The following is a 12,578-nucleotide window of genomic DNA, read 5'->3' on the forward strand; positions in this document are numbered from 1 at the left end:
AGAGGACTGAACTTGTGTAGTTCATTCGTATTATATTTTAAATGTATTAATTCAGCACATGTCAGGGGATCTAAAGCACAAGAAAAGTGCTTATAAAGAAGTTTCCTTTTGTAAGCCAAGTTTGTGAAATACAGCTATAAGAATGGGAACACTGGAGGATCCTATTAGGAAAATACTCAAGCTGTGTGTTTCCAAAGTGCTGACAAAGAGAGCAGGAGAGAAGGCGATAACTAAGTTAAACTCTGAGAGAACTGAAAAATACTCTGCCTAATCAACTGAATGTATACATATCCTTTAATGTACTCAGTTAAGCTGACCATATCTTCAATAACATCTATTATTTGCAGTTTCATACCACCCTTTTTTTATGTCTTCACATTTACCTTTGACATCTTTGTCTGGCCCTCTCCAGTCAGGAAGCCCAAATTGTTGATCTCATTCTGAACCACAAAGTTTTGCTCCTCACGCTTAAAGTTCTGAAATCAGAGGACGGATAAAGACAGTTAATCTACAAAGACATGTCCAAATCTAGATCTCTGGTATGAAACGGTGTGTTCTGATATGACAGTGAGACTGAAAGGTAAGACATACGTGGGACTTGCACCAGAGGATAAAGATCTCAGCCACCATCCTGAAGAGCTCAGTGGAGTCTGCATCTGGCTCTTTTAGCCACCTGGACCTGATGAAGAATATTTATCACCAAGTTAAATAAGCTGTGTTTATCTTTGATAATCTCAAATGGCATCCAGCAGAAAATTCCTCCTGTGTGATGCAATGCCTACAGCCCATTTAGCAGCCTAAATGTGACAATAAGGACAGGTCGTATGTGCCATTATTTTTTGCTTCATTTCTTCAGAGTACCTTTCCATCTGTTTCTGGTGAGTCCAAATTCAACAGTAAATAGTAAGTTAAACGGAGGGTGACTTCAGCAGCATGAATGGAAACAAGAAACATACTTTCTTATGATTTAGACTGGCTTCACACTAGACCAGTGTTTCCCAAACTTTTTTCCTGGTGACTAATTTTTTAGCAAGTCTGCTTTCTGTGCTGGCTTCAGCTGGTTGGTTGAGCTGATGGCTTGTGCTGGCTTGGATAACATTAATTCTGCACTCACTCTAGTCCTGACCTGGTGCTTTCTGTTTTACAAGCCTGGAAGAAGCAACCTCATCTCTATCATATAGGCTTTCTTTACTTGCTCAAACTCTTGGGTCTTCAGTAGCTATCTGGGCTGTAACAATGCCTTTCTTTTTTATTAGCCAAGCATCCGTAACTGTGGCTTTAGCTCTTTTGCCATCCAGAGGCTGGTAGAGCCTTGTTTTGTGATGGTGGGGAGGGTAAGTGTTATAGGATGGAGCCCCTATTTGGCTATAATGTATGCTGCGGACATAAACGTCACTTATAATAATCAGCTGTTTTAACATGAGTTTTTTTTTGCAGCAAAAAGCAAAAAAAAAAAAAAAAACAGACAAAAAATGAAGAATAAAGATAACATCCTGGTTGAGAATAGCAAACATTGTCAATATCCCACTTGGTTCGGGGCTTGGTTATGTTTATGTTTACTGCCATGTTTATGAACTGTAAAAGTCTGCAACATCTGGTTGTTTGATTCTTTTTATTTGCTCGCACTTACTGAAGGCATTCTGAGGCAGTCTAATCTGGAAAATATACTTGTGATTTAAAATCATAGGGTTTCCAACTCAATTCGGAGCAGTAAAATAGTCAGAGCTACATAACACACATGAGGGTTACATGAACAAATGATCGGTTGAAACAGGCCTCCAGCCTGAAAATGCAACCCTGTCACGGGTGGGTAGTTGGTGTGCAAAAAAGGCCTAAACCATGCCTAAAGTGGGCCAGCAGCCAGCCTTGCTTTTAAAAAACAGGCAGCTGATACCACAACATCAAAATGCGGATTAACTTAATTCTTAAGTTCAATTCTTTTAAACCAAAACATATTGTTAACTAAACTTGCATCTATGGACAGAAAAACATAGCCATTAAATCAGCACTGGTGGAGCTAGGATGTTATGCTATGTTACTACGGACTGCTTTGCCCTCAATACAAACTGTTTTTCCTTCACACCAAAGTCTGATAAATCGTGATTGCAAGATTACAAGAAAAGAAACCAGAATACTTCTGGACCAGACTGAAATGCAGACATGAGATTACAGATTTGAACGTTTTCTATTGAATCTGTATTCAGAGTTTTAAATTAAAAAACAAAACAAAACCGTATGATCCAAACCATTTAAAAACCCCTGATGTTATACCAACTCATTCTGTGCTGCTCTTGTACCTGTTGTTGTCCACATATCGGATCAGAATGGGGTAGAAAGCGTACAGGTCCCTGCAGAGAACAGCGAACTCATCCAGCACTAGCAGCTCAGCCTCCTGGTTGTCACCTTTTCCGTCAGCCTTAAGGGACTCCTCTTCAGCCACGACCTACGTTTGCAGAACATCAACAACTTGTCTTTTGTAATGAAATTAAGAGTATCGCTGTCCTCACACTGACCCCTCCCTACTAAGTGGTAACAATGTCCCTCAGTGTCCTCTGTCAGAAAAGGACAGGGATATTTTTAACCTTGGTTAGTGATGTGAATGGGCATAATGTTCCTGGACGAACTCCTGTGAATACTGACAGCTCTGTATATACACTACAGCTTCAGGACTGATGATGAAGTCAGCAAAAAAATCATCTTTCACCACAGGTATCCCTAAGTAGAGAGTGCTGCAGTAACACCATGCAAACAGTATTTTAAGCTCTCACCTTCACAGTCTTCTTCCTCAGTTTGTCCAGCGTGGTGAGGAAGTGGGTCCTCAGCAGATCTGGTCCAGCCTTGCTGATGATTGGCTGAGAGTAGACTGGAGATGGAGACAATAGAAAATAAATTCTTGACACAGGCCGGAGAGAAACCGACGGATCAGATCTCAAGTTTTGAGAACAAGGAAGCCTTCCCTTGAGATTACTGGATCTGGTGTCAACTGTCACAGCTGTCGAACTACATTTAGCACTAAGAAAAAGTTTTAAGCTGGCTTAGCAATTTTTACTTTTTACCCTTGTCTGTTGAAATATATTTTTACATACTAAAGAAGAGGAGGGGGTAAGGATAAATAGATGTAACAATGAAGGGAGAACTTTTAAATTGTAATTTTTTTTTTTTTTAATCAAAGCTCTTCCAGCTAATTGGCACCACAGCAGCCAATTATGTGTGCTACTGGTGCTACGTTCTTATCCCTTGTGCAAATACAAACTTTGTACAATAACTATAATTTACTCAGAGGTTTGGTAATTCAAAACAACATCCCACTATAAAGTCTTCTTTTTTTCGTTGTGTATTGTGAAGCCTTGTTTTTTATTCATGTTGTTAGGATGAACCCCCTTAGGACTTGGCAGCAACTTTGTAGGAAGAATCAAGACAAAAAGAACTGTGGCACTGAATATCTACCTTTGTTATACTGTATTAATCATATTTAATTTCTGTCAGGCTGTCTTAAGCCTGGCATCTACCTGCAATCCTCTTCATCCATGGGGCGTCGTCAATGCCCAGGTTGTTGTTAAGGATTTTGAGGATGTTTCCGAGGATGACGCTGAGGTGTTCAGAGGTCACCATAGTGCAGCAGTTGGTTTCTGGAGGTGAGTTTTCCGGACCTTTCTCCCACCAGTAAGACAGATAGTTACACAGCATGGGAAGGACCACCTCAATGACCTGCAAGAGACAGTGAAAAAGTGGACAGTAGAGTGACTCAGTGTGTCAAGCCAGCTCAGACAGTAATGGCCACTGTGTTACATTTGCGATTCAATATTTCAAAAAGTGGCATAAAACATTTAGATGTAAAGCCCATAGTTTCTTGATTGATAATGTCTCCTTATAATTAAGGTTTATATACAAATGAAAACATAAACATAACTTTGATCTGATTTTAAAATAAATTTGAGCACTTTTGACACGGTTTGTTGATTTCAAACATTTTAAAAAATATCAAGCTTTAACATTAATCCCTCAGTTCATGTTTTCTAACATAAATATTCCTCTGAGTTCATGTATACATTCTCTCTGATGGAAAACCCTTGATAAACTATTTGGTAACTGATGATTTGTGACTGAGGTTATAAAGATGTCTTCCTAAAATTTAAGCTTCTTAGTTATGATCTTACAGTAAATAAACTAGCTAAACCATTAATTACAGCTCTATTCTACAATAAAAAGGATTCCATTAGGGCATCTAGTAGGGGTGTGATGAGACACGAGACAAGTCGAGACAAGATTTGGGCCCACGAGACACGAGACGAGACGTGGTTTTACACTTTTTTAAAATTTTGGATAATATGTCCTTTATACAACTGAAAGTCATAATTGCAAAGTATTCAGGTATATTCAAAAATGTTTGATTTAAGTATTGAATAGGCTATCAATGCTTTCAAACAGTATGTCTTGTCTAACTTTGACTCAAACTCTACATTTTAATGCTCTTCAAATCAAAACTTTCATTTCATAGTCTACAAAATCTTTAATTTACTACACTTTGCATTCATCGCTACAATCACAATAACAATTTTAATGTCATATCTAATTATATATACTAAAAGCATTTAGATTATTTTGAAAGTACATTAAGCACTGTTTATAGACTAAAATACAAAGAGCTGCATTAGTAAAATTAAACTATTTCTCATCTTCTTTAAGTACATCCATATTTAAACACTCAAAATAAATATTTCTGTCAATAACACATTTGCTGTAATTTAGAGAAATAGATTATTTGATCATTCTGTGGTCTTTTTTTCTTATATGAGCTTTGATAGTGTTAGACACGACACAAATGAGGGTGTGTTAATGTGTGTGTATTGATGAGCGAGTGTGTGTCTCTGTCTGCTGTCAAACAACAAGCAGGACGAGTTTAAATGGGGCTAGAACTTCGGTTTTTGGTTAACAGTGGTAACAGTGGACTAACAGTGGACTCCATGGTGCTAAGACAGTTTGTTTTGCTAAGTTTAACACTGCAGTAGCCTATACAATGGCCTGTTGCCATACTTATGTTAAGCTTCTGATTCACACACGCAGCCAACATCTAATAAATGTGTGACTGACAGATGGTGAGATGAGGAAGAGACATGATGAAGCAGCAACTCAAAGTTACAAAGTCACAAAAAAGTGGCACTTTGAGCGAGTCTTAATCATCTTAATGGATACCGGATCAGCTCAGTTTCTTCATTTGCTCGCTCACCAACAATTTTAAAGTGTCCAGGGAATCTTTGTTATCTTTAATAACTTCCAGTTAGGTGTTGTTTTCTGTCAGGAGAGCTGCTGCTGCTCCAAGTGTCTGCGCAATATTAATCTCACGAGATTGATTTTTCTGCGATGAGAAATCTCACGGCGTTTTGATCTCGTCACACCCCTAGCATCTAGCAAGGAAAACATTTGAAATGTCAATCTAAAACTGATCTAAATTAAATATTCTTGTTTTTATGTGTGTCAGTCCTCAAGAACTCGCCTTACTAGACATGAAAATTAACAGCATAAAATCTACGGTAAATGCAACTGTATTCAAACATCCCATCAGCCCCTCAGACCTGTGGCATGTCACTGTAGCGAGCACCGGACTCTGAGACATCGTTGACATCTTTGAGCAATTTTTCAAGTTCAGGCATCTCAGGACACATCTCCTCCACGGTGTCAGGCATACTCAGAACTAAAAACAGACAAAAAGATGAAGACAGCATCTCAGGTGTCAGTTACCAAATAGTTATTCACATACACCATATATACAGAGGTTGTTGTCCATGAAAAGGGCAGCCTGGTTTCAAATCTGGCCAGTGGCTCCTTCTCTGCATGCCAGTCCCCAGTTTCTGACTCCAGTGACTGTTCTAAGTGAATTAAGGCAAGACAGCCCAGAAGAAGGGGCGCAAATGGTTAGCTAGCACCCCATGTACATGGGCAGCCCGGGTTAAGGTCCAGCTTGTGGCATTCAAGGTTGAAAAAAGCATATGATTATACTACTCAAGTAAAGTACAGTTACTCTGGCTAAAATCTACTTCAGTAAAATCTACTTTAGTAAAAGTTAAAGTACTGGTCTACAAATATACTTAAGAAAATATAAAATCTATTTGATTCACAGTTTAACGGAAATACTAGGGCTGAATAATTTGGGAAAATAATCTTATTTAATTTTTTTTTTCAATATTGCATTTGCGATTTGACATGCAATTATTTTTTAAGTTCCTGATCTTAAGTACTTTTCAACAAACACAAGCAACAGATTATTCTATAGAATAACAAACACATTATTAGATAGATTAAGCATTAACTGTTCATTCCTGTAGGCCAAGGCTTGTATTATAAGGATGACATAACATGATGCATGAATCAATATAAATTGTTTGCCTACTTTGATCACAGTAATTTACTGATTTTAACTTAAAGCCTTGTAGCAACCATCATGAAAACTAGGGCTGAACAATTAAAAAAGTCTAACTGGGATTATTTTGACTCATACTGCACATTGCAGATTCAATGTGAGTTCTTGCATTGAAGGGAATGATCACTGTATATCATTCTCATTTGAAGAAAATAAGAAAAACATTATCAAAAATAAGAAAAGTTGCAAACTATTCCAGAAAAAAATGGATGTGTTAATGTTTCCAACATGGGTAGAGCAAAACATATCCGCTGCAAAAATAAATTGTATGAACCTGTATTTTCACACACATTTCAGTTCAGAGAAACATTGCAACTTCTGCGTTTTAAAAAATTGTAGTGGGACATTAAATCAAAGTTTTGATTAATAGCCCAGCCTTAGTTACATCTGAAGAGGTGTACGGTGAAATATGAGCTTTCTATATTGGCAACCACAACATGAGACTGCGGACCTCCAGCCAGGTTTTCAGGTAAAGACACACCTCTATAAAGTAAAACACAACAGCTGTTTTGGGATGTGATGTTGATCAATTTCCTTATGTGCTACTGTGTAGTCAAAAGAAGAAAAAGTACTCCAGTTAAAACTTACATAAGTAAAAGTAAAATTACAGATTCTAAAATGTACTCAAAAAGTACATGTACCCAAAAATGAACTACTCAATTAAGGTTATTTTAGTAAATGTAATTAGTTGCTTTACACCTCTGATTAAGGGATCTTTTCCTCCAAAGGACTCCATAGTACAGAGATAAAGAGATAAGAAATTAGTCATCAAAGCACTTCCCTATTTACATGCATTATCAATGCATCTTTAGCAAAACTGGCCCCTCTCAATGCAAATAGGCCTAATTTCATAAAAATCACCAAATTCACAACACTAGCACTAATAACCACTTGCAGTTAGAGTGAAATATTTGCTGTCACCTCTGAGGTGTTGAAAACTAGCACATTAGTTATAAGGGGTGACATGATGCAACTTTCTACTGATAATGACACAAATTTCACCTTTGTGTGATAGAAGAAAGCTTCTCTGTAACATGGACTGTTAGTAATATTGTGAAATACTATTATATATATATATATATATATATATATATATATATATATATATATATATATATATATATATATATAATTATTATACAGAGAATTTGAAATGGTCTGGGAGCAGTCTGCAGCTCAGTCCTAGCACATCCATGCAGATTGGTTCATTTGTGTGGAGAATGTCTGTGTAATGTTACTCCCTCCTGTATAGATCTCTGGTCATGATGTACTCTGCTTTGGATTTAGGTGAATAAAACTGTAACAGTGTTATGTAGTAACTCAGGGCAGGTAGGAAAGTGAGTAACTGGATGAGCTGCTCTAGCTGGCCTGCCTTAGGAAGGAGACTTTGTTAAACGATATCACATCTGTCGAGTCCTCTTCTCAATGAACTGTAAAATGAGCTGTCCCATCCTCTACCTGTTCATAATCTATTTGTGGATATTATTATGCTTTGCTGGGACAGAAAGCAGCTCTGTGAAAAGTAATGTACCAACAGCTCCTCTATACATTAAAATGCAAAATGAGCTAAATGTTCAAAGCATTAAAACTAAATGGGTGTCTTTGTGCTTGAATATCATCAGCACATTATGCTTTGTGAATATGACCTTATGATGGGGCAGACAGCAGAGGCAAATGCGTACTTTGTGATGCTTTCTGTAACAGATACAATCTATTCTTTGAGAATTCCTTCGCAGCACAGCCTGAGCATGGTAAATTCCTATTAAAGGGATATAAATTAAAAGCAGTTTCAGCTGGAGACTCACTGGCTCTCTCTCGAGGGGTCTTGGTGTTGAAGACAGAGAGTGGGTTGTAGGCATTGAGATGGGGCTCCAGGAACGCCACAGGCATGGCTCCTACCAGAGTTGCCAGGCTCTCACCCATTGCTGGAAGATGCCTGCGGATGAACAGAAAAAATCCTTAAGTTTGATGTGAATAAATAGTTACACAAAGATAAACAATGCAATTCTGTGACTGAAAATGGGGTCCAAACATCTTAGGTTTAATGTTATCTTTAACATTTGATCTTCCCTCAGTCTCTGTTGCATTGAGAAGAGGTCGTGCTCAAACTTTTTAACAGGTTATTTACAGCTTGAATTGGCTCAGATGAGAAACAGCTTTGAAAGTTTCTTCACTCGCCTCAGAATTGTGCCTTTGATGAAAGATTTCACAGCTCAAAGTGTGTCTGTCGTGTCCTCTCCCAGGGACTGCGAAATCATTTTACTTTAATACATTTTTATAAAATCTGATTGTTATCTTGTCTTTTTGAAGTCCAAACCCCTAGTCCTTATTTTCTAACAAACAGTGTGTCATAAAAGCTGCACCATGTCTCATAATTCACTATTTGTGACAGTGCCTAAGGTTACATCATAAATATCCCAAACTCCTCAGTCCATGTGTTGTGAATATGAGCTAATCAAAAAGCTCGGCACCCTAATAATGGTGACATGCATAATGTAGTTTATGAATCGCTATTTCACACGTCCTTGATACTAAATGCTATAAATAATGGACATTAAAGGTTTCAGTGGGACTGCGGGTATTCAAACTTAATGGTCAAATACAAAGCTGCTGCTCAAGTGTAGAAACAAAAGTAGTGTTGTATCCTGCTGCAGAAAAATTATAGCCCCTACCTCTCCACAAAGATGTTCTTTCCTGTCCCCAGAGAGTAGAAACAGGTCAGGATTCGGTAGCAGGAGAGCTGCACATCATCCACTGAAACAAAAAAAATAATAATCACACATGAATCAAATACCAGCAGCTAACAAATAATAACACTTTCATTATTTTAAACATTATGTATTTTACAGCTGTAGATAGAAGGGATTGTATTCATAGTGTTCATGTAAAGATGTGCTGGTTACAAAAATTCTCCTTTAAATATGAGCCTGATTCAACATTCCCTTCCTTATTTTTATTCTCTTGAAATTTTTTTTAGGTTTTCCTCTTTCAAAATACAAAGGCAGAGGGGTTGCACAACAAATGACAATGCCATTTTTTTTTACAATGTAAGCATTTGCATCACAAAAGCGTGAATTGATTTTCAATAAATAAGAAAAAAACCCTATCAATTTGTATTTTGTGCACATTTTACCTGTTGGTTAGAAACCTAATTTGTCACCTACCAGAGCTAAAAATAAGTCTTATTCAGGGTTGTTGAATATTTCTATGTAATTCTGTTTTGTTTGCCAAAGTTGGGAATATAACCTGCAATCTACGTATGTATTAACTTGTGTATTCATTCCTGTTGATTTTTTAAATTTTCATGTTTTATTACTGTTTTCTTTAATTTTCTATCAAAAAGTTATAAAAAAAAAAGACAAAAATGCAGTAACGAGTTAAAATGAAAACACAAACTCACACAGCAGATCCACTCCAAATTCATGAGTCCTGACATGCTCGAATAGGGCAGTGAGGATGGGCAGCAGAGCCACGGTCACATAGTTGATGCTCTGACTGACGCTCTTCATCTGAGCTCGAGACTGCATGAACTTCCCAAGTTTCAGCATCTCCAGCAGCTTCTCCAGGTCCTCCGCAGCGTTCTCAAAGAAAGTCCGAACCCCAGCTTTGACCAGCTCTGAGCCAGACTTCATCACCGTTCTGAGAATGGAGGGAACACAGGTGCTAATGTGCATGCACCCCATTTTCAACTAAACAGAGAAGTGTGTACCTGAGGACAATACTGTGGGCTCACCTGGTGTCCAGTGAGTGAGTGAGGATGTGCAGACAGCTCACCATTATGGCAGAGTCACTACCTATAAGAGAGACCTTTACTGTAGAAGTGTTAAGAGATTTAAAGCTACAAGACACGCAAACAGACAGGCAAATCCAGCCTTACCAAAGAGAGAAATCCTGTGTCTGACAAGAGCTGCCAGCTTATAGAACAGGCTGGAAAACAAAGACGGTAAGAACAGAATTGAAGAAAAAGCTTCAGAGAGAACAAGGTAGAGCAGGAAAAAAGCAGAGTAGGCAAGAAATGAGATAGAAAAAGGGGTATCTTTTCACTAGATAAAACAAAGGACTTTGTATGATGGGTAAAAACCCTGGAGGTACAAAATTCATTGCTTCTCCTTAGTACCTGGTGACCATCTCCTTCTCTTTGTTGGATGCACACCCAACGCTGCTTAGGCTCCTACTGGGCGTAGAGATGAAGTACAGGCCGTGGTTCTTGAAAAAATGATCTATCAGAGGTAGCAGCACCTAGAGAGAGAAAAATTAAACTAATAAACCAAACCTTTAAGTAAGTAATTCAAAGTCACCAACAAGATGTGTTTGATGACCTCCAGACCTTGGCAAAGAACTTTATTTCCTGGTCATGAGGTGATTTGTCTGTCTTCCCACTGGTGGCCATGGCCTCTGCATTCAGAAAAAGGAAGATAAGAATAATTGAAGAGTTCAAATCAGTGTGAAGTACCTTTAAAACCTGAACGTTTTGTGTTACTCGCTCACCAAGATGAGCAATAAACTCCTGAGCAGAGTCGACGTATTTCAGCAGCCTCTTGAGGAACTTGTAGGAAAATCGCTTCTCCATGGATGATGATTCCTGCTCGATGTCCTTCAGACCTCTATCAAAGGAAAAGACCATCAATACAATATTTTCTTCTGATATTAGCAAAAGGAGAGGCAAAATAAAGACAAAATGGTCTGTGCTCATACTAGAGCTTAAAGGTCTGAAATAGTAAGACAAAAGAAACTACACTATAAAACTCAAAATAGTCCAAATTTACCACTAATTCACTTCAGTGATAACTCATGTTTGTAAATGTTTATAACATTTATTGCATCAGCAAAACATGATTTGTGTTTGGTGTTTAGTTTCTCTACAAGTCTCCTAGCATTTTTATTTTACATGCAGACTTTAAGGAGTGATTAGAAAGTATCTTAAACCCCTCATTCAGAGCCAGCAGGTAAATTAAGGGGTGGTGGTGGGGTCAAAAGCATAGTGCTCATGCAGGGCAGAGAAAGAGCCCGTAAATCTTGCAGCTTAATCAGACATCCAGTTGGGAGGATGTTTGTCAGATGATGGGATAATGATGCATGGAAAGAGTAAAATCAGCACATCTTGAGTTTTCTGCCTGAAGTGGCTCGCAGGTGTCGCTCCATTAAATTATTGTGATAAAAAAGGTCCACCTAACTCAACATTTTCATGGAAACTATGTTAAAAAACATGTAAACTTGTTAAAAACTGAACATTTTTCCACTGACTACTTAAAGGTGTGGATTACATGTCTGTGTTTCAGATCTTATTGGACCAAATTTCACCAGAGAGTCTGCTTCTGTCAAATGATTTATCACATCCACAGAGAAGTTAACAGTACATCACAGTCACCAACCACAAGTGGCAAAGATCTCTTCTACACAGCATTCCATCAGGTATAAATCAATAATACCCAGAGGTTTAGGGGTATCTGTAGTACAAGCTGCAGTCTAGATACCTGAACATACACAATCGTTATTTTTCCTTCCTCTTAAACAGACGCTTAACAATGTCTCTGAGCATTGTTGATAACATCTCACAGACCACAAAGTGCTGTTTTTAGAATTTTTATGCGCAAAATAAGAGAAAAATAATGCTCGAACCATCATTTACCTTGTGATGATATAGCCACTGATCTGCAGAAACTTGAAGAGCTCCTGGGCCTTCTCTCGGTCTCTGTACTTCTCTTTAGCTGTAAGGGTGTCATAGGGAACCAGCAGTGGGTGGGTCCCTCCTCCTGATAAACAAAGAAGTCAACAATATTGTGATGCAATACAGTTTACCTGTGCAGGAGTGTATTTTTCAAACTTTACCCACCTTTGCTAATGAGCTCAGTTTTCTTCTTCTTGGCCCAAATGTTGTGGTAATTTTCTGCAACCACTTCCACCATGCCCTTTGCAGACACACACATTCACATGTTTGCAATGGGAATGAGTTGCAAAGAATACTCTCATACATTATCTTTATTCTGAGACTAGAGCATGTGTGAAAACAATGATAAAAGTCAAATAAAAACCAACCTGTAACTCTCTAGATAGAGTCACATTGTGCAAGTCCATCGGAGCAGGACTGAATCCATTGACCTATGAAGTAAAAAAGGGACAATTCAAAACAACATTTGGAAGTAGAAAAGAAAAAAATGCA

General features: G+C 37.9%; 1 protein-coding gene across 5 annotated transcripts in view; it reads right to left on the minus strand.

Annotated features, from left to right (window-relative positions):
- The window catches only part of ryr3 (ryanodine receptor 3), a 182,566-nt gene that overhangs the window by 39,321 nt on the left and 130,667 nt on the right, over positions 1-12,578 (minus strand). For all 5 annotated transcript variants that reach the window (XM_041805055.1, XM_041805053.1, XM_041805052.1 and 2 more), the window contains 17 exons: positions 12,455-12,517; positions 12,252-12,327; positions 12,048-12,171; positions 10,907-11,022; positions 10,746-10,813; positions 10,536-10,657; positions 10,296-10,345; positions 10,152-10,212; positions 9,819-10,057; positions 9,091-9,172; positions 8,224-8,354; positions 5,574-5,692; positions 3,510-3,708; positions 2,769-2,863; positions 2,298-2,443; positions 592-679; positions 384-476 (listed from right to left, as the gene is read on the minus strand). In XM_041805055.1, the coding sequence (XP_041660989.1) occupies positions 384-476; positions 592-679; positions 2,298-2,443; positions 2,769-2,863; positions 3,510-3,708; positions 5,574-5,692; positions 8,224-8,354; positions 9,091-9,172; positions 9,819-10,057; positions 10,152-10,212; positions 10,296-10,345; positions 10,536-10,657; positions 10,746-10,813; positions 10,907-11,022; positions 12,048-12,171; positions 12,252-12,327; positions 12,455-12,517 (1,872 nt within the window). The remainder of the gene's footprint in view (positions 1-383; positions 477-591; positions 680-2,297; positions 2,444-2,768; positions 2,864-3,509; positions 3,709-5,573; positions 5,693-8,223; positions 8,355-9,090; positions 9,173-9,818; positions 10,058-10,151; positions 10,213-10,295; positions 10,346-10,535; positions 10,658-10,745; positions 10,814-10,906; positions 11,023-12,047; positions 12,172-12,251; positions 12,328-12,454; positions 12,518-12,578) is intronic.

This window comes from Cheilinus undulatus, linkage group 14 (genome assembly GCF_018320785.1).
Source record: "Cheilinus undulatus linkage group 14, ASM1832078v1, whole genome shotgun sequence".
Classification (NCBI taxonomy): Eukaryota; Metazoa; Chordata; class Actinopteri; order Labriformes; family Labridae; genus Cheilinus; species Cheilinus undulatus.